The sequence below is a fragment of the Mauremys reevesii genome, linkage group 1, assembly GCF_016161935.1.
Source record: "Mauremys reevesii isolate NIE-2019 linkage group 1, ASM1616193v1, whole genome shotgun sequence".
NCBI classification, from domain to species: domain Eukaryota; kingdom Metazoa; phylum Chordata; order Testudines; family Geoemydidae; genus Mauremys; species Mauremys reevesii.
This window is the reverse complement of record NC_052623.1, coordinates 52,998,382-53,025,619: the sequence shown is the minus strand read 5'-3', so window position 1 is coordinate 53,025,619 and position 27,238 is coordinate 52,998,382. Positions and strand designations below refer to the sequence as shown.

At 41.6% G+C, this 27,238-nt stretch overlaps 1 protein-coding gene across 2 annotated transcripts; it reads left to right on the top strand.

Moving 5' to 3' along the window:
- The first annotated feature begins 13 nt into the window (after nt 1-13).
- N4BP2L1 (NEDD4 binding protein 2 like 1) lies at nt 14-27,238 on the top strand. 2 transcript variants are annotated; one of them, XM_039520971.1, is made up of 6 exons: nt 232-279; nt 12,338-12,479; nt 15,469-15,596; nt 18,491-18,579; nt 19,628-19,704; nt 22,658-27,238. In XM_039520971.1, the coding sequence occupies exons 2-6, from the start codon at nt 12,403-12,405 to the stop codon at nt 22,908-22,910; spliced, it is 624 nt and encodes a 207-aa protein (XP_039376905.1). In that variant the 5' UTR covers nt 232-279; nt 12,338-12,402; the 3' UTR covers nt 22,911-27,238. The 2 variants fall into 2 exon arrangements, with proteins under 2 accessions (XP_039376904.1, XP_039376905.1); XM_039520970.1 differs by lacking the exon at nt 12,338-12,479 and having other exon boundaries at nt 14-279.

The window sequence follows — 27,238 nt, the reverse complement described above, 5'->3', positions numbered from 1 at the left end:
AACCCCGAGCTGGGCCCCGCCCCTCGTCCTGCCCCCGCCGTCAGCTCGGCCCCGCGCGCCCCGGAGCACGTGGCTATGCCCGGCTGGGCTGTTAGCGCGCAGGCTCAGTGCCCGCCGAGCCGCTGGCCGCCCCGCGCCCATGGAGGGGAGCCTGGTCCGCGCCTTCGGGGCCCTGAGCCTGCAGCCCCCGGCCCGGGCGCCGCCCCGCAGGCGCCGCTTCAGCAAACGCCTCTACCTGCTGCGCGGCCTGCCCGGCTCCGGGAAAACCACGCGGGCCAGGTAACGGGGGGGCGCCGGGGGGCGTGGCCCCGCTGGGGCAAGGGGCGCCCCGCCCTGCTCCGGGGCGGCCGCGGCAGGTGCCGGGCCGGAGCCTGGCCTGGGGGGGCAAGAGCCCGCCTCGCGGCCTCCCCGGCCGAGGCGTCCGTCACGGGCGCAGGCTGAGGGGAGCGGCCCCGCCGCGCGGACCAGTCGGTGGCTGCTGCCAGTGTCGGGGGGCGGGGCCTTTGCCCGGAAGTGGCTCCCAAACGATCCGCACAGCAGCGGCGGTAGCGCCCCTCCCCCTTCTCCGGAGCTGGGGGAGGAAGTGCCGGCTCCTGTCACCGGGCTACGGGACCCGCGGTCACGTGTCTGGCGCGCTGCTGGGTGGGGTTGGTACAAGGTGGCAGCAGTAGGGTCACGCTGGGGGGCAAACCTGCCTCCCTCCCCCTTTGTGGAAGGAAGATAATGTAGAAACTAATTGTCGCTGTTTCCTTTTTGTTAATAAAGTTTCACTGAACCGACGTACAATAAGCAGTGATTGGACCACATAGAAGCTGTGACTTTTCTTCTTTTAGTGTATTCTTTGGCTTTGTATACTGTGCCCGTCAACACTTCCTAGCCACTTTACATACACAGACCAATTTTCATCTCTGCAATTTTCTTCCTCCTGTTGTGCACTCTCCACGGCTCATTTTTCCAATCTGGTGCTTAGACAAAACAAAAATTTTTGCTTTAGTTTAACTCAAAGCTAAAACAAAGGCCACTTTACTTCCAAATGAGCTTAGCCATTTTTAGAAATCTCACATCGGTACCGGCTTTGTGTTCTGTCAGCTCTGCTGTGAAAATGTTCTTAAAATGAACATCATGTTTTGGGTCATAAGCCAAGACTGCTATAACATGAAATATATGGCAGAATGTAGGTAAAACAGAGCAGGAGACATACAATTCTCCTTCAAGGAATAGAGGTCACAAATTTAATTGATGTATTGTTTTTGTTAACATGCATCATCAGCATGGAGGAATGTGTTGAATTCATATGGTTAACTACTTTGGCTTAATTTCCCATGCAGCGAGCCCTCATTGAAGAAAAAACCTTGGATTACACAGCACAGTATACAAGCACCTTACATATACCATGGGCGAGATTCTGTGCTGCATCTTCTATGTAGCACGGGGGACTTTAAGGCACTTTTCTCCCCTTGACCAAGGAGTTGGAGAGGCCCCCAGCATACCATACACAGTCCTGGGGGCCTCTAAATTATGGCAGCCTCTCCCAGTTTCCCTGTAGGCTGCAGTGTTATGGCATTTTAAGGTCCCTTTATGCTGCTCTGGTCCTTTTTTTCAGCCTAAAGGGGCTGGAATGGGCTTGAGGATCTCTCCCAATTACTGTAGCCTCACAATACGCTTATCAGGTAGGGAAGTATTATCTCATTGTTATGCATGAGGAATTGGGAGATTGACTATCCCACATCCCAGAGGAAGTCTGTGGCAAAGTCAGAAATAAACCCAGCTTTTCCATGATATATGCCACTGCCTAAAGTATAAAACCATCCTTTTTTCCTCTGAAATATCTGTGCCAAAGTGCAAATCTGATAAAAACCCTCATCACACTGTTAGAGGTTACTGTAGTACATCAAGCATCGTCTTCTAATGGGAGTTGAGGATGGGGGCACATCTATATCAACTATTAGAAGAAAAAAGCTCATGTGTAAATTTACCTTGCACTAGCCTGCTGTACATTAACTATCCGTGTGGACCCTGCTGCCCTGCACTTCACCTTCTGTAATGCACTTTGATCTACTCCCGTTTCAAGGTAGAGCAGATCAGTGTGCTAGGGAACTTTTACTGCTTGGTCACAGGGTCCATATGGCCTTGTGACAGGCTAGCACAAGGTAGAATTACAGCCTTGCTTGCCATGTGCTAACAGTTTGTATAGCTTTTTTTTCCCCTCTTGTCCATGTACATTTCATATTCAGCTTTATGTACTACCATTCTGTGAATAAGAGAATCTCCTCTCCCATTTTTCTGCTGTTTCTGTGTGATGTCAGTTAACAGGCAAGTTAAATGTGTACACAAGTTTATGTCTGAACCGAGGAGAACAACTGGCATAGAAGAGCAAAGGCACCAGTGTGATTGATTTCACAAAGACTGTTGCATGTAGCGATGATTAGTTGCGTGTGTGTGTTGTGGTTAAGTCACTTGTGCGTCTTAATCATGCCCCATTAGGAGGGAGGAGTAACACAAGAGAAATTGATTCACAATGGTAAAAAGTTAGGTTTCAGCCCCATGAGGAAAGTAGCTTGCAAAAACCTTAAGCAAGCAAAACAATCTGCTTTTTCTTCAGAACTGATGCAACAAATTGAGTTTATCAATCTAGCCTTAGAAATAATTTCCTCTAATCACATCTGTAGCACTGTAACTGTATATGCTGCTGTTCAGAGAAAGGTCAGTGCCAAACTGGTGCTGTTCTTAAGAAGGGCTAATAAGCTAAAGGCACGGATAAATATGTTGCATCCACAAAGTATAGCAGAGGAAGGATGGCTCTGTGCTTAAGGCACTAGACTGGAACTCATGTGTTCTGGGTTCTTTCCTGGCACTGCAACAGACTTCTTGTGTGAACTCATTAAACCACTTACTCTCTCTGCTTATTATATTTATAATTTGTGTTACCATAAGCCTAGAGCTACCAAGAGGACTTAAATTCAGCAATGCAATGCCTAACTGGCATCCACAACCCTCAGACACCCAGGCTCCCTATGCAATGTCTGGGGGAGGGTAGGATGCCTAAGAATGGTATTCACAAAAGCCAGGAGGCTGAATGGGGAGCCACCTAAACTGGACAGTAGGAAGAGCTGAGGAGAGGGGTGTGGATGCCCCTCAGAGATAAATGTCTAGTGAGAGGCACCAGCCTCTGCTTGGGATCACAGCTCTGAACCAACAGTTAGGCACCTAAACCAGGTCAGTCCTTTCTCAAAAAAAAGTAAGGAGGAGGTGGTGCAGCACTTGCTCAAGATGTGGGAGACCAGGGTTCAAATACACAGTGTGTGAGATGTAGAACAGGGACTTGAAGCCAGGTCTCCCTCCTAGGTGAGTGCCCTAATCACTTGGCAAAAGGTACTCTACGGCAGCTATTTCCCACTTTCCTGTTGAAGTTGTTCCACTTTATATAAAATACTTAAATATTCAGTGGGTAAGAAAGACTGATTCTATAGCTCAGTGATTAGGGAACTCACTTGGGATATGGGACACCTTGCTTCAAGTCGCTGTTCCACATGAGACAGAGTGGGCATTTGAACCTGGAGCTCCCACATCGTTGGTGAGTGCACTAACCCCTGGGTTATTGGAGTATAAACTAGGGTAGTACCACCACCTGTGTGTTGTGCTGACCCAGACCTAGTAGGCGTGCTCCGACAACATCTCCCAGATAGAGCAAGATAGGTGTGGGGAAGATAGTTTGAGGATCCAGCTGGGTCTTCTGTATAAGCTAGGCCCTGGGCCTCAGGACTGAAGCAGCATTGTACATGTCCACTAGCAGAAATGTGGGCACCTCCAGTTAGGTGGCCACTGAGCGGGCTTTTGAGGACCTATGCTTTGGATTTAAGCACCTAAAGTGACAGGTGGGCACCTAAATCCCTTTGTAAATCTAACTCATAGTGCTTAGGAATCATAGCCATGGACCGGGAACCCCACTGTTCCAGGAGTTGCACAGACAGAACAGAAAAACAGTTTTTGCCCCACAGACCTTGCAATCTAAGTACTGATCTACATTAGAAAATTAACACGCAGACTGAGTGAAAAATCCACACCCCTAAGCAACACAGTTAAACCAACCTCACCTTTGGTGTGGCTAAGACTAGGTTGAGGTGAGAATTCTCCCCTCGACCTAGATGCTGCCTCTTGGGGAGGTGGATTACCTGCACTGACAGGAGGAGCCTTCCCATTGGTGTAGGTAGTGTCTTCACTGAAACACTACAGCGCAGCTGCAGTAGTTTCTGTGAAGACAAGGCCTTAATGTAAGACAAGAGTCAGATGGGTATAGATGGGGTGGGTACAAAAGACAATGAGACAATTACTGATTAGAACATTGGCTCTAATTCAAGTAAACCACTTCTTACGGAGGCAGAGAAAGTGATATACAATGCTGTGGGGCACTTTAATTGCTCTGACTCTATGACCCCCCCATAAGGAAGGAGACTGGTATCTTCCCGTGTCCACGCACCAAAGTTTTCTGGGCAATAGTCATGCAATGATCCTTGAGTGTACACCATACTAAATGCCCTTCTAGATGTTCCAGTGATCCCTTGCTTTGTGAGGCGTGAACAGAATGGGTGCGTGGAACTAGTGTTAGATGCATCAGAACCCTAAGCCATTAAATAGGCAACAAATAAAAATCCTGGAACTGGAACTGTACCAGTTGTTGGATATGGGTAACCTATGATGCCTTTCCCAAGCTGAATGATAGGAATATCTATTTCAGTATGCTTTCTAGGATTCAGTGTCTTTCAAATTCTGATATTAAAAATACCTGAAAGCTCTGATTATTTCCCCAGCAATGTTATCCGTGAACCTGGAGGCCTCTCCCCAGCTGCTTACTTGCATTTCAACACCCACGCAAAATGAAGTTGAAAATTAGCTATTTGTTTTCATGGACAGAAACAGGCATATAGTTAAATCAGAAATGATTATATGGAAGCCTTGAAGAGTTAATATGCAGTGCTGTCAGCAAAAAAGGACTTGAATTTTATCCTTATTGTTGTAAAACACCAAGAATGTAGAATGATATGTGAACTTTAAAAATAATAATTAGCATGATTACAATGCTTCCCAACTCATGTAGTTATTTCATATAAACAGTGGACAGGAGGGGTGATAAGACAGAACCCTGCAGATTACATCTGAGTGCCTTTGGAGTGGACAACAGTTGGCCAGCATGACCTTGTGGGATCTCTCCAAGAAGAAGGAACAAAGCTACTGGAGAGCTGTTTGTCCATTCCAAAAGAGCCCACAATACCTTGTGTCAGCGACATCAATAACTTGAAAAATCCAGCAGAACCAGATGTTGGTACTCTTTTTGTATTGTTTTTCTTTCCTTGATATATTAAATTTCAAAAATTTTTAAAGTGGACCTTCCATGGGCATATACAAGGACTTCCCTAGAAACCCATAAGCAACATATGCCATCATGGACTATGTTCTCCTGCATTATATACACTTACAACAGTTTGCAGTTATTTTATCAGAGAAGTTATCTGGGACGTCTCCTTTCTACAGTGCCTGTACTGTTCAGGTTTTTTTTCTCTACGTACTGTATTTTTTTATTGCTATATTATTATTACTACTCTTATTACAAGTAGAGATACAGTTCCTAGCCGGAAGGGAGTAAATCAGTACACAGAGGATGAGAACTCGCCGCTCTAACTGTGGGGAGGGTATCTGGTGGCTTTACGCTACTTTTGCCCCCTCCCAGTCTTGGAGTATTCTGGAGGGTGGAGAGGTCTCCAGCATAAGTTGGACAACCCTGGGGCTGTCTACATTACAACAACCTGCCCAGGCTGCCCTACAAGCCACAGCAGTGCCTGGAATTGCACTGCTGTGTGCTCCCGTCCCACCACTGACACATCCCCCTACACCAGGGCTTGTCATAGGATCCTTGACCAGCAGCCTCACAGCTCTCGTCCACTGCACCCGCGCTGCGGGAAATCCTCCTCCTCAGCCAAATACAGGCTTTTTGGTCCCCTTTATGCTGCTCTGGCCCTTTTACCTAGCATAAAGTGGCTGGAGCAGGAGTGAGGATCTCATACAGAATAGTTTAGTCTCAAGAAACACCCCCAATTCAGCTTTCTAAGCAGCAAATAATTGCCTCTTGCAGTTAAAGCCCATTGGAAAGTTGGTGTTAGAGTTCAAGCAGAACAGGAGAGGGGAAGGAGAAAGATATCATGGTTTATGTGCTGGCAGATACCCAAAATACCTGAATGACAAGAATTTCATTACAAATAGAGGAAATACTGTTTTCCTAAAGCAGTCTTATTCTGTCCATTCTAATGACAAAATTATTGTTTAGCAAGATACAAAATATTTAAACAATTTATTGTAAATAAAAGTTATATATTTTATAATCACACTAAGACAATAGAGTGTATGTTTTTAGGCAATAAAATGGCCCAACCCATGTGAATTCATATTAACAGTTAGACAAATGTTCCCTATCACATTTTAGTACTTAAAGTCCAATGACATTGTTTAATAAAAAAACAGAGATGATAAGGTTCAGTTACAACCATCCTTTGATCTTGCTACCGGCCATGTTTTCTGTCTTTTCTTTCTCTATATGGTTTTGTGTGTACTAATCTAACTAATATGTGGGTTTTTCTTTTTACAGTTCTGCTCAAAATCTACTACTAAATTTGTATTAGTCACAAAATTTCCCATTTTCAATGCCTGGTGTAGATATTGATAAAACGTAGGCATTGTGTTGTTCAGGGTAGTATTGATGGTGATACTATTGATAATGGTACTATATAACTTCAACTTCAGTCAAAAATCAACATGTACTTAATATGGGTAGACTGACACGGGTGATTTTTAGGAGTACTGTGTGCACTTTAAGTAATAAAGGTCAAAAGAGAAAACTTCTGACAATTAGCCTTTTACATCGACAGTAAAAGAGTTTACTGAAAACATGAGAACCTTTTACTTACAGTGTTTCAGTTTGGTTACTTTACAAAGCCAAATGTAAACATCTCCTTTCAATTAATGTAAGCTTATGCTATTGTCAATAGGCATTTACATATATGTTTCTAAAAACAGAAAATATCAAATGTGCTAATGATTCATAATTTGTAATGTACATTATGTAATATAATTTTCTTTTTGAAGCACAAATATATTGGAAGCTGTTAGCCCTAAATACCAATGGGATGAAACTGGTAGTGCTAGTTTTGAGTTTACAAACACCCTGCAGATGCAGTCTAGATAGCTATGAGGATGAATATCAAAGCCACCATGTGAAACATGTGATCTGTGTCTGGGGTGACATAAGGCACACATCAAGGAATAACAATTAACTTGTCCTGATTAAGCAGCTTATTTTCTCAAATTGTGAATGTTACTAAAAGATGCTTATCTGTTTTCTTGCTCAAGGAACTTTGAAGTAGCAATTCAGAGGGGACAATATTATTCCTCTCAAGATGCCCACCTCTTCCTCTGACAATCAAAGAAAGAAGGGGCTATGTTTACACTATCTAAACTATTTTTTTTACAGTAAAGGTCATGATTTGGAGGCTAAGATTGAGACAGAGGGCAAGACAGTGTTTTGCAACATCAGAGTTAAGACACAAGGTCAGTTTAAGTTTATCAACATACAGAAATACCGGCTTCATTGCCACGGTGACAGCACGTTGGCAGAAAGTTAGTGTTCCTTTTTAAACACATACACCACCATATTTTTTCATTTTGCAGCAGTTGGAGTTAAACTTTCCTGCAAACTTTCCAGTAGACATATAGGCACATTCATGCAGAATGTAACTTCTGGACAGAACTCAAGATCTTGCTCCAAGATCTCAGGGACAGTGTGATGGTGGTTGTTTAATTTGGTTCTCATGCTTATTTTGCTAAGAAAGGGCTGTAGTTCGCCAGTATTGAGAGTGTGAAACACCCAAACAATTGGAGTTCTTTGCACAGAACAAGGGCAGAATCAGGTCTGAAGCAAGATGAAAAAGTAACTGTTTGCAAAAGTACCAAGAGCATTTTGTTTAGACATCTGTGTTTAAAAGCAGTTACGTGAACATGACTTCTTTTCAGAGGTTGGAAGGCCTAGATTATGTAGCTTTTTGACTTTTGCAATGTAGTGTAGTAGCAAGAACAGGACCACAAGCCAAAATTCTTGGGCTACTCTTCTATCTCTGCAGTTTACTTGGTCTGTGATCTTGGGCGAGTCACAAACTCTATGGCTCAGTTTCTCCATCTGTAAATTGGAGACAATACAGTAGAGCCTCAAAGATACGAACACCATAGTTACGGTCTGACCGGTCAACTGGACACCATGTGAAACCGGAAGTAACCAATCAGGCAGCAGCAGAGATTAAATTTTTTTTTTTTAAAAAGCATGTACTGTACTGTGTCTGTATTGCATTTTAAAGGTAGGCACATCTGGGCTGCCGTCTTCTGTGCCCACCCCGACTCGTGGGGCAGCCACTTAAGCAAGATGGTGGGGCTGCCAGCCCAAGACAGCCAGAGACAGCAGACCAGGAGCAATGCTGGGGTCTGTGCAGCTTTCACCCCACCCCCTGCTGGGAGGGGGATGTGCTGTTCTTACCCCCTTCCCTTGTGTTTACACACAAACACACACATAAGAACAGCCATACTCGGTCAAACCAAAGGTCCATCTAGCCCAGTATCCTGTCTTCCAACAGTGCCAATGCCAGGTGCCATAGAGGGAATGAACAGAACAGGTAATCATCAAGTGATGATCCTGTCACCGATTCCCAGCTTATTTACTTTCGCCACACCAGTCATGATTTTATAGACTTCAATCATATCCCCCCTTAGTTGTCTCTTTTCCAAGCTGAAAAGTCCCAGTCTTATTAATCTCTCCTCATACAGAAGTCTTTCCGTATCCCTAATCATTTTTGTTACCCTTTTCTGAATCTTTTCCAATTCCCAATATCTCTTTTTTGAGATGGGGCAACCATATCTGCACACAGTATTCAAGATGTGGGCATACCATGGATTTATATAGAGGCAGTATGATATTTTCTGTATTATTTTCTAGCCCTTTCTTAAAGATTGCCAACATTCTGTTCGCTTTTTTGACTGCCGCTGCACATTGAGTGGATGTTTTCAGAGAACTATCCACAATGACTCCAAGATCTCTTTCTTGAGTGGTAACAGCTAATTTAGACTGTGTCATTTTATATGTATAGTTGGGATTATATTTTCCAATGTGCATTACTTTGCATTTATCAACATTGAATTTTATCTGCCATTTTCTTGCTCAGTCACAGATTTTTGAGATAGCCTCTTGTTGCTCTTTGCAGTCTTCTTGGAAAGTAACTATCTTAAGTACTTTTGTATCATCTGCAAATGTTGCCATCTCACTGTTCACCTCTTTTTCCAGATCATTTATGAATATGTTGAATAATACTGGTCCCAGTACAGACCCCTGGGAGACACCACTATTTTCCTCTCTCCATTCTGAAAACTGACCATTTATTCCTACCTTTTAACCAGTTACCAGTCCATGAGAGATCCTTCCCTCTTATCCCATGACAGCTTACTTTGCTTAAGAGCCTTTGGTGAGGGACCTTGTCAAAGGCTTTCTGAAAATCTAAATACACTATATCCACTGGACCCCCTGAAAGAATTCTAGTAGAATGTTTTAATTTTAAAGGCATTTGAAGAAAAAATAATTAAATTTGAGTTTTGTGATTATGAGCCCAATATTCACTTGGACTGGCAATAGAAAGAAACTTAGGAATATCACTAACATTTTATAATTTTTCCTTCCTTTCTTCCCCATTTGAAATTGGAGGTTGGAGGTCTGACAAAATTAAATTCATTCCTTTCACTGAGAGTAATGGTTTATTACTGCAGGTGATTTTAATATGTAGTTGAAGTCTCAAGCACAGAACTTGCACTAGAGTTCTGAAAGACATGAACTGCTCTTCTTTTCTCTGTCTAACATTAGGGTCATACATAGGCTGTATCATATGCCACAATGAACTTTGGCTCTGCCACATCAGACTGCCTTCACAAAATGTCTGTAGGTTATTTCAGTTTACTTTGTATGAATCTAACTTGAGAGAATTCAGGATTTTTGTCGTGAGACTCAGTCATGCAACATCTTTGTTCTCAAACCAACTTCCAGATGGTAACACACAGGTACCATAGCTTTTTCTCACTGCCATCATTGGACATTTATCTATGAAATTACTTCAGCAAATACAATACAGAAGCATTTAATTGAAAATTAACCTATTGGGATGTTTTGGCCAGAATTTTCAAATTGAGTGTCCTAAATTGGGCACCTAAATCAGTGGCCTTATTTTCACAGATCCTGAACACCCCATGCTCCTACACCCTTAGCTGTAATGTCAGTGGGAGATAGTGGTGCACAGCACCCTTGGAAATAAGGCCACTGCTTTAGGTGTTTAAATGTGCATTTAGGTGTCAAACTTTAGGAACTCATATTGGAAGATTTTGTCAGTATCTCCACAACCTCAGTGTTACTCAGAACTGAAATAATTGCAAATATTGGTCCTGCATTGGGGTTTTATAGGAAATAGGTGTTACATTGAACTCAAATAAACTAAAAGATCTTAAAGCCTGAATGCTTTTAATAACCACACTTAGTAATATAGAAAGCAGAAATAGGAGGTATTGGATGTATTAGTCACAGGACAGTCTGGAAAAGGCAAGTTAGAAACATGAGATGCAAGCATAGAATACACTAGAGGAATGTACCATTCTAACCGCTCTAACTCATTAAAACACTTGCAATACACCTCAAACTCACACAAGCTCCAACCTGTTTTCTTGCATTTTTAAGAACTATTTAGATTAGAATAGCTTTCAGCAGGTCTAAACCAATTTAGTGCCAATGTGGACAGCATGAAGATGCTTAAGATAGGCCTCCTACTACTGCCCCACAGGGGACTGATGGCCTTTCCAGGTCTTCCTGCTTCTGGTAGCTATACCAGGAACTGGAGGATAGATACCCAAAGGCAATGCAAATTAAACGGTTGAAACAATGTCAGTATGGACAAGAGCAAGATAGTGTGGATTGATATATTGGCAGGCTCTAATACAAATAGTCAGTTACAAACAGCTGAATTCTTCACTGCAGATACAGCTTTTGGATGGTGCAATCTATGGAACTTTTATAATACAGAGGCTAGTTCTGGCCATCAGCCAGTAACTACTGAGTCACAGCTGTGTGTGGCAGTAGCTACCATAAAATAGCACTCATTTAACTGGCAGATAAAAGACACAATGGAAAAAAGGCGCAAACTCAACAGCTGAACCCTACTGATATGAATTTATGTTGAATAATTGCACAGTCTGAAGCACTATACAACATAATTTACAAGTGAGGAACTTCTAACAGCAGGCAGATTAAGGTAAACAAGTACACAGACAGACAGCAGACAGAGATGACAGAATTAATCTTTGTCTGTCTGCCTCTGTTTATTTGTAGATAACCCAAAGCAGTTCCTTCCCTGCTATTGCTCAACTCGATAATACATTGAGAAAGAGTTTTGCAGCTTAAGAATTATGGATCTGGTAGTTTAACCCTTCTTTGAGAGCACCCTGCACTCTTGAGATGGATGGGGGACGGGTGCCCCCTGCTCTTCACAACCATATTCTGACACTGTTGCTGGCATCTATCTTTTTTCTCTCTCCTGTGAGTCTGCTTTTCTGTCTCTTCTTGACTTTTTCCCTTTGTTCTTTCTTTTTTCTTGCTCTATTACCTGGCTCTACTCCTCTCTTCCACTCTTTCTGTGATAGTTTTGACCCTTTCTCATCTCCATTCACCAGAAGACTCCATGATGTCTGGGGTGCATGATATCCACTGATGGCACCCAAGGCTGACTTGAGTGCTAAAGGAATGGAGAAAAGAACTTGGGCTGGTGGGCAGCTGCCTGAGGCTGAAGTCTTCTATATAAGAGCTGCTCCCCCTGTTAGCTATGTGGGAGGCCACAGTGGGTACAGGGAGGGAAGGTGGGTGGCTTTCAGTGCACCACCTGACATTTTATCTGCAGACACAGCAACGTAGGAGGAAGGTGGGAGATTTCACCTGCAACTTTCCCACCCATGTTATCTTCTGTTGTGCCCTGTAGCTCCTAACTTGCCTGATCCCTGCTCGCGCCCCCACCACCACTGGGAAATATTTCTTTAGAAGATGAACAATCTACAGTGAAATTATTCAGTAAAGAAATTTAATGTCCTTTTCAAGACTGCATATAGCCAGTGTTGTCTTTTGCACCTGTGTGGGGCTACAAATGAAAGTTACCTTAAAATACTTAACAGTGAGGTTTCAATTACAAAGTTTTCAATAATAATAATAATAATTATTACTTAGTTGGAGGTGAGAGAGAACTGAGTGGAAAATAAATATGAGAAAAAAAGAAGTAGAGCAGGAACACGATGAAAACACACCAAGCAGCAATGCTCAGGAAAACCAAGAGGAGAAAAAAATGGGGCTCAACAGTCAAAGCAGAGAGGTAAAAATGGTAGCAGGACTGTAAAATTGTGTCTGAAAAAGGGTTGGAAAAATAAAAAGTTTAGTGCAGAGGACATTAGACCATTGGCTAAAAAAAATAAAAGTGAGGGCAACATCAAACAAAAGGATAATGGGTAAGACTGTGAGCTTCAAATGTGGGAGGTGGGAGAGATCCGTGGCCAAAAAAAGAAAAAGACAAAGGCATATATGGAGCACAAGAGCTAAAAGAGGCAAGACGATAAAAATAAATCTGCTTGGCTAATCCACAAGACAATTTTCTAGAAGTGCCCTGTAGCTGACTGTACAAAGTGACACTATCTCACCACAAACATCAATACACCAACCATGTAATATAACCACCACGTAATTTGATCTTGGGATACAGCATAGTCAGAGCTGTTAATGCTTCCCTTACCCATGGGTCTGCACACATGAACTGAACCAAAAGAAAAACAAATACTGGAGCTTCCCTCATTTAGAGTGGCTGGCTGTTTTAAGGTCGTAACTAGTAACTGGCCAATTTGAAATTCATTCTAATCCAAATAACAATAACATGTATGAGTAGAAAAAAATCACAGCAAAAAATATGAAATTGAACAACCTATTCACGTATCTGTTGTTACTGATTAATGGCAGTCATGTCTTGCCCTCCACTAACAACTCCTGTTGTTCAGTCTCAGTTCTTAAAATGGTCTGAAAAAAAAGGGGAGGGGGAAGCTACAGAAATGAACTTGCTATCACATCTGCCTGACCCTCCATCAACTCTGCCCCCACATCTGTCTTCCTACCCCCCCCCACCCCTCAGGTCTTCCCACAGTTCCAGATGATCATCACCTCCCACTTTCCCAGGTCTGGGAGGCTGCAGCAAGGTCCCGTTCTCCCTTTTCCCAGGAGGGGTGTTGAAGAGAGGTTGGGGGGGGGGGAGCAGCAGAGAAACTGGCCAGTTGGGCACAGAAAGGTGGGGAAGAGGAAGGGAGCATAGCTGCACTAAGCTGGTGGGCTATTTAGCTCCCTGCTCCCCTCCTGTGAGATTATTGCTGGGTAGCTGAGGAGAGGGCACGCTGCCTGCTTCCTGCAACAGCCCTGATTGGCTGCTGACACTCAGGAGGGAAGGGCAGTGGGAAAAGCAGCCAATCAGAAGGGAGTTTCCCCCAAGCTGACCAGAAGTGCACCCCTCAACAATCCAGCTGGAGTTGTAGAAATGTTATTTGTGGGGTCAGTTCCCCCTTTCGACCAGGCACACTTTAAGCATTGCTTATAGCAGTTCTTCAATGGTCTAAGCATAGCAGATAGATTATTGATCCCTTCCATGCAGAAGGGCGGCCCAGGCTTAGCTGCCTCATTGGAACCATCCCTGAGCAGCAGAGTTGCTAGAGAATCAGGTTGATGGCGAGCTGGGAAGGGGGTCACTCGGAGCCAGAACATGTGTGGTGGTACAGGACCTCTGTATAGATGGCCCAAGCCTCCCTGGGATCCATCACGTTTTTGGGAAGGCCCAGTATCCTCTTCTGTGGGTGGGCAAACCCCATGCCCCTGATGGATGCTTAGAGGAAATTTCCATATTGGATTCTTTGCATATTTCCACACAGGAAGGCCCCCCTCCTATAGCTTTTAAATCAGGAGTGGACAATCTTGTAATGGAAACAAAGGACTCTGTGTCCAAGTATTAGAGGGGTAGCCGTGTTAGTCTGGATCTGTAAAAGCAACAAAGAATCCTGTGGCACCTTATAGACTAACAGACGTCTGTTAGTCTATAAGGTGCCACAGGATTCTTTGTTGCTCTGTGTCCAAGCACATTAATGGGAAAACAATAGTATTTTTTCATTGTGTTTTATGTTATTCTCCAACCATTGGGGTTTGTAACAGGATGGAAAGTATGGTTAGGTCTGTACTTCAAATATGAGTCAATAGGAAAGGAACATCCTTACTTCCCACTGCTGATTAATGGGATATTTGAAAGGTTGGACTTCTCCTATCTAGAAGAAAACATAAGTGTCCATACTACAAACAACTGTCTAAATTCTCACTGGTAATCTCCAGCCTGAAGGGTTATGGAAACTGAACTATTGGTCACTCCCGCAGATGCATTAACCATGAAGCATATAGGGAAGAATTTGCAGTGTGCCTCTGCCCATAGTGGACCTATTTTATGTTAAGGGACTTTAGCATCAGTAGATTTAAACATATTCACTTAGAAAAAATGTTTAAAATTATAAAATGAAATAAAAGTTACAAACTTTAGAGGAAAAGGGATAAGTATGAATTACACATACAGCTAACAAGCCTAAATAAATCAACAAAAACTCAATGGTAGACAAAAATTATTGTGATAAAACTCTTTGTATTACATTAAAAGAGCAGGAAAATCTTGATTACTCATGCTAACATTTATTTGCAAATATGACAATGCAGATGTGTGTGCTATGCAGCTAAAAAAGCAAAAAATGAAGAGATAAGATAGAAGAAAAAAATATGAAACGTGGTAGAACAGAACTGAAAATCACATTTTCCTTACTTGGCATCGAATCATGCCCCTTACCCACTCCACCTGTTTTTCCCAACAGTCTTTGAAAAACTGATGGTTTTTTATGTACAAAGAGTTTTTCCTAAAGGAAAAACTCACATGATCAGCTTCTCTCAGTTTCCTCCAAAAAGACAGATTAGCTTGAGGTTATTGATAGCTTTTTGGAAATTTACAAGCATGCCTCCTTCAGCTAACTCAGAAAGACAACAGGATTTGTCAACATGATTTATGGCTTAGACTCACATGTTGGACACTCATTGTTGATCTCTCTTATAGATTAAAGGAAGGGATCAAAAACATGCCCTTCAACGCCATTCCTTTCTGCCTATCTTCCAAGAGATTGAGGAAATAATTTTTAAATGAAAGCATTATGCAATTCACAGTCAGTCATGCAAATTTTTATTTGGAAGTTATATAGTAAAGGAATAGGTTTATGTGCATTAATTCTTCTCTCACCATTTTTCAGACAACTGAAACGTGAATTTCCTGGTGCTGTGATTCTTAGCACTGATGACTTTTTCTTCACAGAAGATGGCACCTATGTGTTCAGACATGATTGTCTAGAAGAAGCACACTTATGGAACCAAAAGAGAGGTGATTGAAATCATTTCCCAGTTTCTTCAGTCTTAATAGATTCACTCACATCAATCTTTCTAGGTACTTACACAGCCTTCAAAACCATAGCATTTCAGCTTAGTATCCTTGCATTATAGTGAAACCCTAGGATGAAGTTCATGGCTTGTCAAAAACCATATGATTTACAGTCTCCAACTTTGTTCTCTAGAATGTTAAAGAAATAAATTCAATATTACATGAACAAACTTTGATAAACTCATGGCTAATTTTGTTTTTAAAAAACTTTTTAAGCAGTACACACTCACTATAGAAGTGCATATGTTGTGAAATTTAGATATTGACATGTGGTGTACAAACACCAGCTGCCATTGTTCAGAATATAGCAGCTTAACCATCTACAATGACTGATTTGTAGCTTTTATACTAAGTATTTGTTGTGTCAAAGAGGTGGTTTACAGAGTTTATTAGAAAGATTTTTACTAGGTTTGGGAGCTGAATAACAGTAACATTTTAGGGAGAAAATTGTGACAGTCTTTTAAAGAGATTGATGAGTGTGAACTTGTGTATATCAATATTACAACATTATATTTACTCCTGGAAGGCTTCTGTGCCAAAAAATTAAAAATTCGGAACCAAACAGTTAAAAATTCTGCAAAATTCTGCATATTTTATTTGTCAAAATAATGCAATATAATCACACCAGTTTCAATTGTTTTGGTAATTTATTTAAACTACAATACAGAAAAAAGTCACAATAACTATTCAGCATTTCCTAAGCACATGAAAGTTAAGTTACAAATACTTGTATCAGAGGGGTAGCCGTGTTAGTCTGGATCTGTAAAAGCAGCAAAGAGTCCTGTGGCACCTTTTAGACTAACAGACGTTTTGGAGCATGAGCTTTCATGGGTGAATACCCACTTCGTCAGATGCATCCGACAAAGTGGGTATTCACCCACAAAAGCTCATGCTCCAAAACGTCTCTTAGTCTATAAGGTGCCTCAGGACTCTTTGCTGCTTTTACAAATACTTGTAACTAATATCCTGCATTCCAGTTATAATCCTGGATTTTCATTTAAATTATATTATGCCAAACGGGGGGAAAAAGTAGAATGTCATTTTAAATTGCTCAGATTTTCACACATGAAAGACATACAGTTTTGTTAATCATTGTCCTGGACTTGGCTGGGTACTTTGGGAAGTGCTTGTTTCTGACTGTCCTGACATTTTATTGACATCTTGGTAAATGTTTTATTTGCCCTCAAAATCTTTTTTTTTTAAATGGATAAGTAATAAAATCCTGAGCTGTAATCTAACTCCATTGTGCCACTTTGGCACAGGAAAAAAGTGTAAAAGCACATAGATCTTCCTAGCTGATTCCTTACTGTCATTTATAAGGCTTTACATCACTCTTGCAACATAGCAGCCTTAAAATTGTTTGCAAGTTTTATGCTCCTGGGGGAATTGACTGAGAATGGGAACAGTTAACTAACAATAGAAACATTAACAATGTTACTAGGCAGGCAGGCTGCTACATTTCTGCCTCGGGGACAGAGCCTTCCTCGTGCATAATAAAAAACCCTACCCCTCCATGCCAGGGTCTCTCGCTTGTTGGCAGGCATGCATGTCCAGCCTCGTCCCCTGACAGTGATCAATGTCTCCCGTGCAGGCGTGCACACCCAACCCCCAACCCCCTGCAGCGATTTGCGTCTCTGAGGCTTCTCCAAGCATGCTGGAACAGTTGCGCTGCTTGGGCTGCTGGGGAAGAGGCATGTGTCCCCCCCCCCCCCGCAGATTTCTTTTGCATTTTTCTGTGCGGGGGCAAAGTTCTGCCAGAAGTATATATTGTACCAAAGTGTATTTATATCTGCTGGCAATCACCCTTTATAAATTTTTCATTTACATTGCTACTGCTTATATAAATCCAAGTATGTTCTAAAACTAAATATAAATATTTAGAATATATTATTTTTAATTCAAGGTTTACTGCTGAGCACATCCATTGGCTACTTAACATCTTCTATCAACTTTTAAAGCATTAGCTGATTACAGTCCATTACTATTTATTTTCATTATGATGGGCACAGGCACTGACTTCCCCTCTGCCCCATGAGTGCTCGAACCCCCCCACCCCTGCACCACTCTCACCCTGCCTCAATTCCACTCCCTTCCCCCCAAGTCCCCACTCCACCTCTTTATTACATCCCCCCTGAACGCACTGCATCCCCACTCCTTCCCCTCCCTCCTGGGAAGTCCTAAGCACCGCCAAACAGCTGTTAGGTGGTGGGCGGGAAGTGATGGGAGGGAGAGGAGCAGGGACATGGACCACTCAGGGGAGGAGGGGGTGGGGGGACCTTGGCTGCTAGTGGGGGGGAGCACCTGCTAATTTTTCGCCATGGGTGCTCCAGCCCCATAGCACCTGTGGAGTCGGCACCTATGATGATGGGCCCTCAAAGTCCAAGTCAGGAATGGGATCCCACTTTGCTGGGGGCTATACAAATAGAGCAACAGTTCTCAAAGTGTGGGTTGGGACCCCAAAGTGGGTAATGACCCCATTTTAATGGGGTCACTAGGTCTTGCATTAGACTTGCTGGAGCCCAGGCTGAAGCCAAAGCCAGAGGGCTTCAGCCCTGGGTGGAGGGGCTCAGGCTTCAGTCCTGGGCAGCAGGGCTCAGGTTACAAGCCCCCTGCCTGGGGCTGAAGCCATTGGGCTTTGGCTATATCCCCCTCCTCCCTCTCCCAGGAAGCAAGGCTCAGGTTTTGGTCACCCCCTCCTGGGGTTGTGTAGTAATTTTTGTTGCCAGAAGGGGATCATGGTCCAATAAATTTTGAGTACCTCTCAAACAGAGAATGTTTTCAGTCTGGATCCATCGGTTGTCTGGTGTTTTTGAGCTTTATTTAATGTTATGTTACAGCACATACAGCAATGAAGAATGGGAAATCCCCGGTTATTATTGATAATACCAACATCCACGCTTGGGAAATGAAGCCATATGTGATTATGGTAGGGAAAACTCTGATCGACTATCATTCTAAATGCTTAGCTATGAAATTTAAGAGGTGACTGATTGAAAAAAAAAGAAAATATTAAAAAAAATAGTATTTCAATTTTTCTTTTGATCTTCAGTTATATTTATCAATAGTTGAGTCTTTGCAGAAATGGTGAAGAGTTTTGCCTGTGTACATGCTAATAAACCCTTTAGTTAAGTAAGAGCAAAAATCACATGAAAATATTACCCGATAATTATTGAGAGATCAACCTGTAATTTCCCTTCCCCCAATAGTAGTCTTAGATTTAACAGTTTCCATATTGTTTATCTGACAAACATATAAAGTCCTGATTTATGGCCTTAGTTTACAGCTCGCTGTGTGGAGATCACACAAAGAGTCTAGAGGCTGCATTTGTATCAGCCTTTAATGGTTGGCAGAGATGGAGCTTTATTTGCAGTCTTCCTAATATGACAGTGAGGTCAGTTAGTGCTAATGATTCAGTTATGCTTGAGTACAGCTACCTTAGACTGCGATCTTGTCAGAGTTTAAAAGGCTGAGACCTCCAAGATACAGGAAATAATGGCAGTGGCTGTGACCTCTCAGTTGCTATCAAACTAGTGCTTGTGTGTAATTTTTCCAATGAAAATCAAGGTCGTGACCACTTGTGGATAAATGCATAGTAACAGCAATCTAGATCAGAGGTTCCCAAAGATCACAATCTTGTGGCTGGTCACGTGGTGCCGGCTCTCCCTCTCCTTTCCAGCTACTAAATTGGATTCTTTTAGAAAAGATAAAAATATTTTAAATACTTTTTTTCTAATCTCACTTTTCCATCTAAGCAATTGCTGTAGTTGCCACAGACATGTTATGTAATTGTGAATGGGAAAGAAGATGATCTGTGTGATTAGGAATGGGAAGAATGGTCCACCCTCAAAAGTTTGAGAATTCCTCGGGTAGGTGACTAGGCACATAGTGAATGTTAAGTGCTAGCATAAATCTTCAAGAGATGTAAAAGATCTAGATGGTAACTGCTTTAAAATTTGTGCACTTTTTCAAATCAGGCACGTGAGAATAATTATGAAGTTATATTCCAAGAACCTGACACACACTGGAAATTCAATGTTCGAGAGTTAGCAAGGTACATCTTTTTTCCTTAATTCATCAGCTTGCATCTCAATTACTATCACATTTGTGCTAGAAGAAAGAGAAAGACTGTAAGATGCTCCTTCCTCCTTGACCATTGACTAGAAATAGTCTAGCAAATGACTAGTGGAAGACGGTTGAGGAATAGTTTTGTTACTTAGCTCTCAGTGTGGACAAAATTAACATCCAACAACTCTAGTCATGCTGAAGGGTATGAATCAACAGGAAGCGGCTCCTTAGATTTTAAGATCCTTAGAGGCAGGGATCATGTTTTTGTTCTGCACCTAGAACAATAGGATCTTGGTTCATGTCTTGGGCACCTAGGTGCTACGATAATACAAATAAATGAATAAATATAATAATACCAACATTTTGTGACTTATGCACTTAAAATATAACCATAATATTTCTTTAATATAGTTTGGGGAGGAGTGGATGCTACATTAATAATATGCAATAAATCAGTCTCTGAGGATCCTTCTTTAGATCTTGACTGACATCTATAAAAGGGACAAAATATTGTTGGGCTCAAAAATATGGCACTGTTTGCCTTATCCATGTTGCTTTTAGCTGATTATGATGATGATTCTTTATTAATGTTATGGTACTAGGTGTGAACCCATCAAAGATCAGTGAGTTTCCCCATTTTGTACTGCACAAATATGAAAGATGATGGCCCCTACCCAGAAAGCTCACAGTCTAGGTGTCAGGATGGAAATGTGGGCAAAGTGATAAGTGGTTTGGGGATGGGGATGAGGTAATAAAATGAACAGTTTAGCAGCACAATAAAAGTCTTGGATGGTTAGCAATTTGTAAGCATCACAGCAGAAGTAGGTTTTAAGGATTATTATTATGTATTTGTAGTAAGAAGAGGACCTGAAACATAAGGCCTTGTATCAGAGGCCTAAAGTAAAGTAGAGGTTAAAATTTTGCTGATATGAGGCAAAGTCAGGTTGTGAGCAAGAGGCAGGCCCTGCTCACAAAATTTGGCAAGCACAGGGCTGATATTGCAGAAACACATATTCCCAAGAGGTGCTGGGCACAGAGCACTCACACAAGCACATTCCAGAGGGTGGTACCAGTACACCTTGATACTAGCACATTCCCCAAAGAGAACAGGAACACACTGACCCATACTAAAGATAAGGTCAGGATATCAGCATAATAAATAAAAATGTTTTAATCAAACCAACATGTACAAGACAATGGGTGGCACCCTAATACATCAGGAGCAATACTTAACTTGTTTGTATTGGTGTATAAAGATGTATCTCAGAAGGAATGTCTTTGATGAGCCTGGGGGCAGTGGAAAGTCCCACTACTGACAGCTGCATCCATTGTGACAAGCATACGTCTTAATACCCTCGTAGAGTCTGCCAGGTACTATTACCATCTTTTATCAACAAACCTGGCCAGGTGCCTTTGCTAAAAACCGAGTCTGTAGATTTATTGGGCAGTTTAATTGAGGTCTGCTATCTCTGCAAAGCTGGAACAGCACACAGAATGAACACACATGCAGTCAACATCTGACCATAGTATTAATTTTAGGGCCAGCTACCTAAGATTTATATTTTATTCTATTAATCAGTGGTGTGAATGTCAAAATTTCATCCAGATGTCAGGCAAGTGGATATCTAAACCAAATCTTTCAAATACGCAATTTTAGGCAACACATTGGAAAGTGATTCCGGTAAAGACTGAGGGTGAATATCAATGAAATATTCAGTCAGTACACACTGAAAAAGTGTCCTGATTTTGAAATGCTTCCCTATCCCTTACCCTGATACTAAGAGTTGGGGTCTCAAGATACAATGGGTTACCTTCGATGACAGGTGTTATGGCCCTGTCTAACTACCATCTCTTTGTGGATGGTCACTAGACTGCTGTATTAGATCCAAACATTGGATCTCATATATTTCCAAATCTACTGAGTCTGAGAAGTGTCCAGAGACTGTCTAAGACTAGCCTTTCAAGTACACTCCTGGGGTACAGACTCCAATGCTGGTACCCTGTCTTGGGATGTGGGGCCCTTCAGCCTAGTTGCCCCTAAGCCCCAAGACCAGTGCAGACCTCCCAAGCCTAACTCAGTAGCTCATGCACACTCTCTAGGGTTCTACCAACATGGTTTACTACTTAGCTCTTTGAGGGCTACATGACAGTTAAAGCAAGGGACACCCACACTTTGCAAACTCAGACAAAGCACAAGAGATATACAGATGTATAGAAAAACAACCACATGCAAGACCCTGCCTCAGTTTCCTCACCACTCTGAAAGCCATTTGGGTCTTAATATTCTTCAGAAGATCCAGAGTCCTTTTGCACCCCCTCTCCTCCTGTCAAGTCTTCCCTTTTGGTTTTGCTCTGGACTCCCCTTGCTAGAGAGTATCCCTTTTTGACAGCAGATTCTAGTACCCTTGTCTCTTGGCTCTTCCCTTGGGGGTTTTCCATTCTCCGGTCCTCAATGTTTGTTACAGCAGATCAGAGGCCTTACCAAGTCTTTGGTAGTCTCCATTGTACTGGTAGGACCCTGAGTCTGCCTTAGGCGGAGGGTGCTGTGCTCCACTTGGACTTGAACAACAAAAGATCTTGATACCTGTGTTGTTTGGTTATCAATGAGTGGGCATCTAATGCCATTGTCTGCCTTTCTGAAGATGTGAACTCTCTCAGGACTCAGTTGACTTTCTGCACCCATGTCTCTGACATCATTAGTAATCAAACAGAGCTACATATAAGATAATATTTGGGTTACATTTTGCAGTGAAGTGGCCAAAAATAGCTTTGAAAATTAGGTTAGCTGAGATATAGCAAAAATGTTAAAGCCTGACCCAGAGGGAAAAGAATTAGTGCATTACTAAACACAGCAGGAGACTCTGCAAATGTAAGAAACTCCATTTGATACATGTAGAGAGCTAAATACTTACATTTTTCTGTTAATTTTAATTCTATAGAAGAAACAGTCATGGTGTCCCGAGAGAAAAGATACAGCGCATGAAAGACCAGTATGAGCATGACATTACCTTTCATATCGTGCTTCACTCTGAAACACCAAGCAGAGATGGCAGACATTCCAGTGGACCCAATGCCGCTCACAACACTGTGGCTTATTCCAGTATGTGTCCTACATTCCCAAACAGAAGAATGCACAGCCGCTACACAAATGAAAGATCATTTAATAGAGGTGGATTCCAGAATGTATTTTAGTATTGCATAAGGGTTTAAAAGACTAAAAAAATTTAACTTTTTACTCTCAATTTTTGTATTTTTCTACTAAATCTAAATCAGGAGTTATTTCTGTTAATTTACAAGGCTTAAAATATTACTGTAATGTTGTTTTGTCAATTACACAATCTGAGATCACTGAAACCAATATAAACTGTACACACCATCTCTGTCCCAGTACACCCAGTGTTGGCCAATTTTCCTTGTTCAGTCATGTCTTAACCTTCAATTATAAATTTATAAATGTGGTTTGTCTCTTGCCTGTACACGATCATGAACATTTCTGGTGCAGTGTAATTATTTCTTCCTGTCTTCCAGGCCCATTCTCTCTCCTTCTCCCCTCATATACAGTCTCTCGCTAATGCCAATCACTTCTTTCTCCCTAATAGTTCCAAAATCCACCCTTTCTTCTTGGTCTCTGTTGCTAAGACACTTGTCCATGTTGTAGTCTTTTTTAGCTTCTCTACTTTCTCCTGCCTGGCCTGAGTGCTTCTCACCTCTTCCCACCTCAGCTTGACCAATGTAAACTTTCAATTCTTCCATTGGTTTCCTGTCTTCTTACAGGAAATTCACCTTACAAGACTCTACATAACGGTCTTTCTATCTGCATCACTGCTTTTATTACTCATGCTCTTCTCAGTCCTTTCACTTTGCTCCCCACTTTCCCCAAACTGTTTCACGCAGTCTCTCTTGCTGCCCTTCTACACCTACTCTCTCTATCCTTATCTGCCAAACACCACCTCTCTCCTCATTCAAACGCCTTTTTCAGCAATCCCTCTTCCCTTCATTAATAATCACCCCCTTCCTGCCCTTTTCCTGAACTGTTGTTCTGTATTTGTCTTATACTGTAAGCTCTTTAGGACAGGGAACATATTTTGAAGTGCAATGTAAATTAATGGCATCATATAAAAATTTAAAATAAAATAATAACAACAGAAAGAAATAACAAAGACCTAAATGCTATACTTCCATATCGGGGACATCAAAAAACCACCAGAGATCTAGAACAATTTACTAAAGACAACTGAGTCAATTGTCTTGCAACCTTACCTTGAGAAACGACCAAAAATGTTTGTAGTTATTCCTTTGCACATCGTGTTGGTTTTTAAAAGACATTTTATCACAGCACTAAGACAATTCAAAGTATGTTGACATTAAATTATGACACCTAGATAGTGTGAAGATGCACAGCTTGATTTTCAGAGCAGCTAATATTATTGTCTTGTCCTCTTCTAACTCCATTTTTGTCTGTTTCATCCCTGTTGCATCTAGTCCAGCGGTTCTCAAACTTTAGCAACCTGAAGATCCTCATTTTGATTTAAAAATTTTCATCCTCATTTTGATTTAAAAATTTTCACGGACCCCCAAAACAGCTTCTAATTTTCCCCAGGGGTGCTCAACCACGGCTCAGCCCCAGGCCCCGCGCCTACTCCACCCTTTCCCCCAATGCCCCACCCCTGCCCCATTTGCAGACCCCCGTTTGAGAACCACTGACCTAGTCAATATCCTAAACTGTGAGTTCTCTCAAGCAAGGGCAATTTATTGTTTGTTTGTACAGCTCTTAGCACAATGGGCCCTGATCCTTGATTCGGGCCCTTAGGCGCTACTGTAATAATAAAACTAATAATTAAATGGGGAATGTGGAGACTTGCCTCTGAAAGTTAGGCTGCAGGGCCATATTTTTAAATTTGGGTGTCTAAAGTTGACACCTAAATATGGATTTAGAAACAACATTTTAGGCATACAAGTTCGAACCTGAGCAGTTTGCCTTGGGCCTCATGGTTAGCCTTGTCATATTAGACCATATGAAATCTTTTCGTTCCTTATCACTCCAGGATGGACAGTTCACGTACACTGCACTAGTTATGGAGTTATCCGGCATTTGACATTGTGTATCACACAGTATCCATGAGGAACACAACATCCTTTGTACAATATTACTTATAAGAATTTGTGTACAGATAATTGGGCTTTTTCTTGGTGCTTGGGTACTACACTACACTCTGGTTCCTGCTTTGTGGCACATCTCTTTAGACTTGTTATTGTGTAAAACTTGATTTCTCTAGTAATCTAACTGGAAATGCACATTCTCTGTTCATTTGTTGTAGTATCTATAGACATGAAATCTCTGCCTTGGCCTTTGAAAAAGGGTCACAAAAACATTAAAGTAGCCTAAGAATAGTGGGCTTATTTACAACAGAAAAAAAGTATAAACAGGAAAAACAAAAAATTGTTAATGTCATGGTTGGCTTGGCTTGCAAGTTATATTGCTTTTCACTGTGCAAACTACTGGCCAAGCAGAGGGATGGCTTCCCTGTTAGGTAATCAGGAGACAACTCTGGCTTTATAATCAAAATAGATTGTGAACAGAAGAGGATGAAAATATACACAATATTTTCATATTTATAATAATGCAAACAAACAAAACCCCACACATTAAAATGCATTGTTTTTCAAGTCATTTAGGAGGCCTCATGTGCTGAGACTCAGGGAGGTTTGGGTGAAGAGGGAGAATTTTGTCCTGATATTTCAAAAACAGAAAGTTAGTCAAAAGGTAGTCAAGCAGAAGAAATCTAAAAAACTTTATAAGTATTTGAATGTATGGAAGTTTTCTCTGTCTAAACTATGTCAAATAAAAAGATAAAATTGGACCTTTTATTTTCCTTTTTTAAGTGTGAAAAAATAATCTACCTTAAAAACATGCATGACCACCACCAAAAAAATAAAGAATATATGAGAGTGGTTTGTGTATTATAAAGTTTGGGTATTAAGGCATGTGAGCTGAGGAAGCCTTTGCCGAACCACATCTCTGTGTCTGTTTACCCATTTATAAAAATGGAGATAATGTTTACCGACCTAACTCACACGGGAGTTGTGAGCATTCACTAGATAATGTCTCTATAGTGCTTTGAGCACACAGAATGTCAAAGAACTCTAAGTATGTCATTATGGTGTGGATGAGCACGTTGGTTTAGCTGGTGATGTGCCTGATTTCTAGTGATTGCTTTATTAGGAAAGTGGAATTTATTATCTGATAATTTTCTTTCTGCTAACAGCTTCTCTCCTCATTCATCTCTAATGAGTCAATGTGCCACACCTGTGGAATTCAGAGATGACCCAGTGTTGTTGCTGGAAGCCCCAGGACTAAGCCCCGCCCTTCAGCTCAGGTCACCAGGAGAGTTCTTCCAAAGCTGTAGAAATACTCCAGGAACCGATTATTACCATTAAGACAACAGGCTTGATACATCAATGAACCCTAAGGCAAAGAGATTCTTTTCCAGTTGTTTATCAGGATGGATTGAGGAGCTGCTAGCAGAAAGAAAACCATCAAGTAATAACTTTCTGGTTATGCAGCACAGTTTCTCTTCTCATTCATCAATAACAGCTGGTAGCAAGCAGCAAATCATAGAGGGGGGAGGATTGGGAAGAAGGAGCAGAGTTTTAAGCATTATTATAGTAGAACAATAGGTAGAAATGAAAAAGTGTTACTCCATATAAAGCCAGAGTTTTGTAATTTAAACAATTATTTGAGGATAAACCCAATAGCACCTTCTTACCTTAGAACAGTACTACAGAGAAATGGAAAGCTACTTTGAAATCTTTATTATGTGAAGCTCATACACTTTCCCCCCACAATACCACTAGGGTCCTTGTAGAGAAACTCTTGATTCCTTCTCCATAAATAGTTTCCTAGATGTTTAGCATGCCAGCTGGGGCAGGATTTTGACATCTTGCTGCAGCAAATTGCGGCCTTAAGGCCCTGACATTTTGGATGGAATGATCTGAGCAGAGTACAATTGGTGTGTGTTTTCCATATGTTTGAGATATACTTTAATCATTTTCCGAAGGGTGCTAAGGATTAAAACAAACAATGGGAGAACTATTTCTCAGGAATTGTGGAAAGAAGAATTTACCTTGAACAAAAAGATTTCTGGAACGAAGAGTAACTTTTTCCTCCTGACACCACCTATGTCAGTGTGCCTGACGTAGATCAAGGAACTAATTCCATAACCTGTCTGTATTCCACTTAGGGTTATGCGCATGTGCCATGTGCCTCTAGCCAAAGCTTTTTCGAAGTAGTAATGTCTGTTGGTCTGTGCATGCGCCCTTGCACTGCATTGTGATTTTGCCCAAGGTGATAAAGGGCAGGGCAGACCGACTGTATCTTTGATTCCTTCCCCACCACAGATGGAAATATGTATCTAATATGCAAATTAGATACAATTAACACTCGCCTAAACAGAGACTGGGAATGGTTGGGTCATTACACTAATTGAATCTATTTCCCTATGTTAAGTTCTCCTCACACC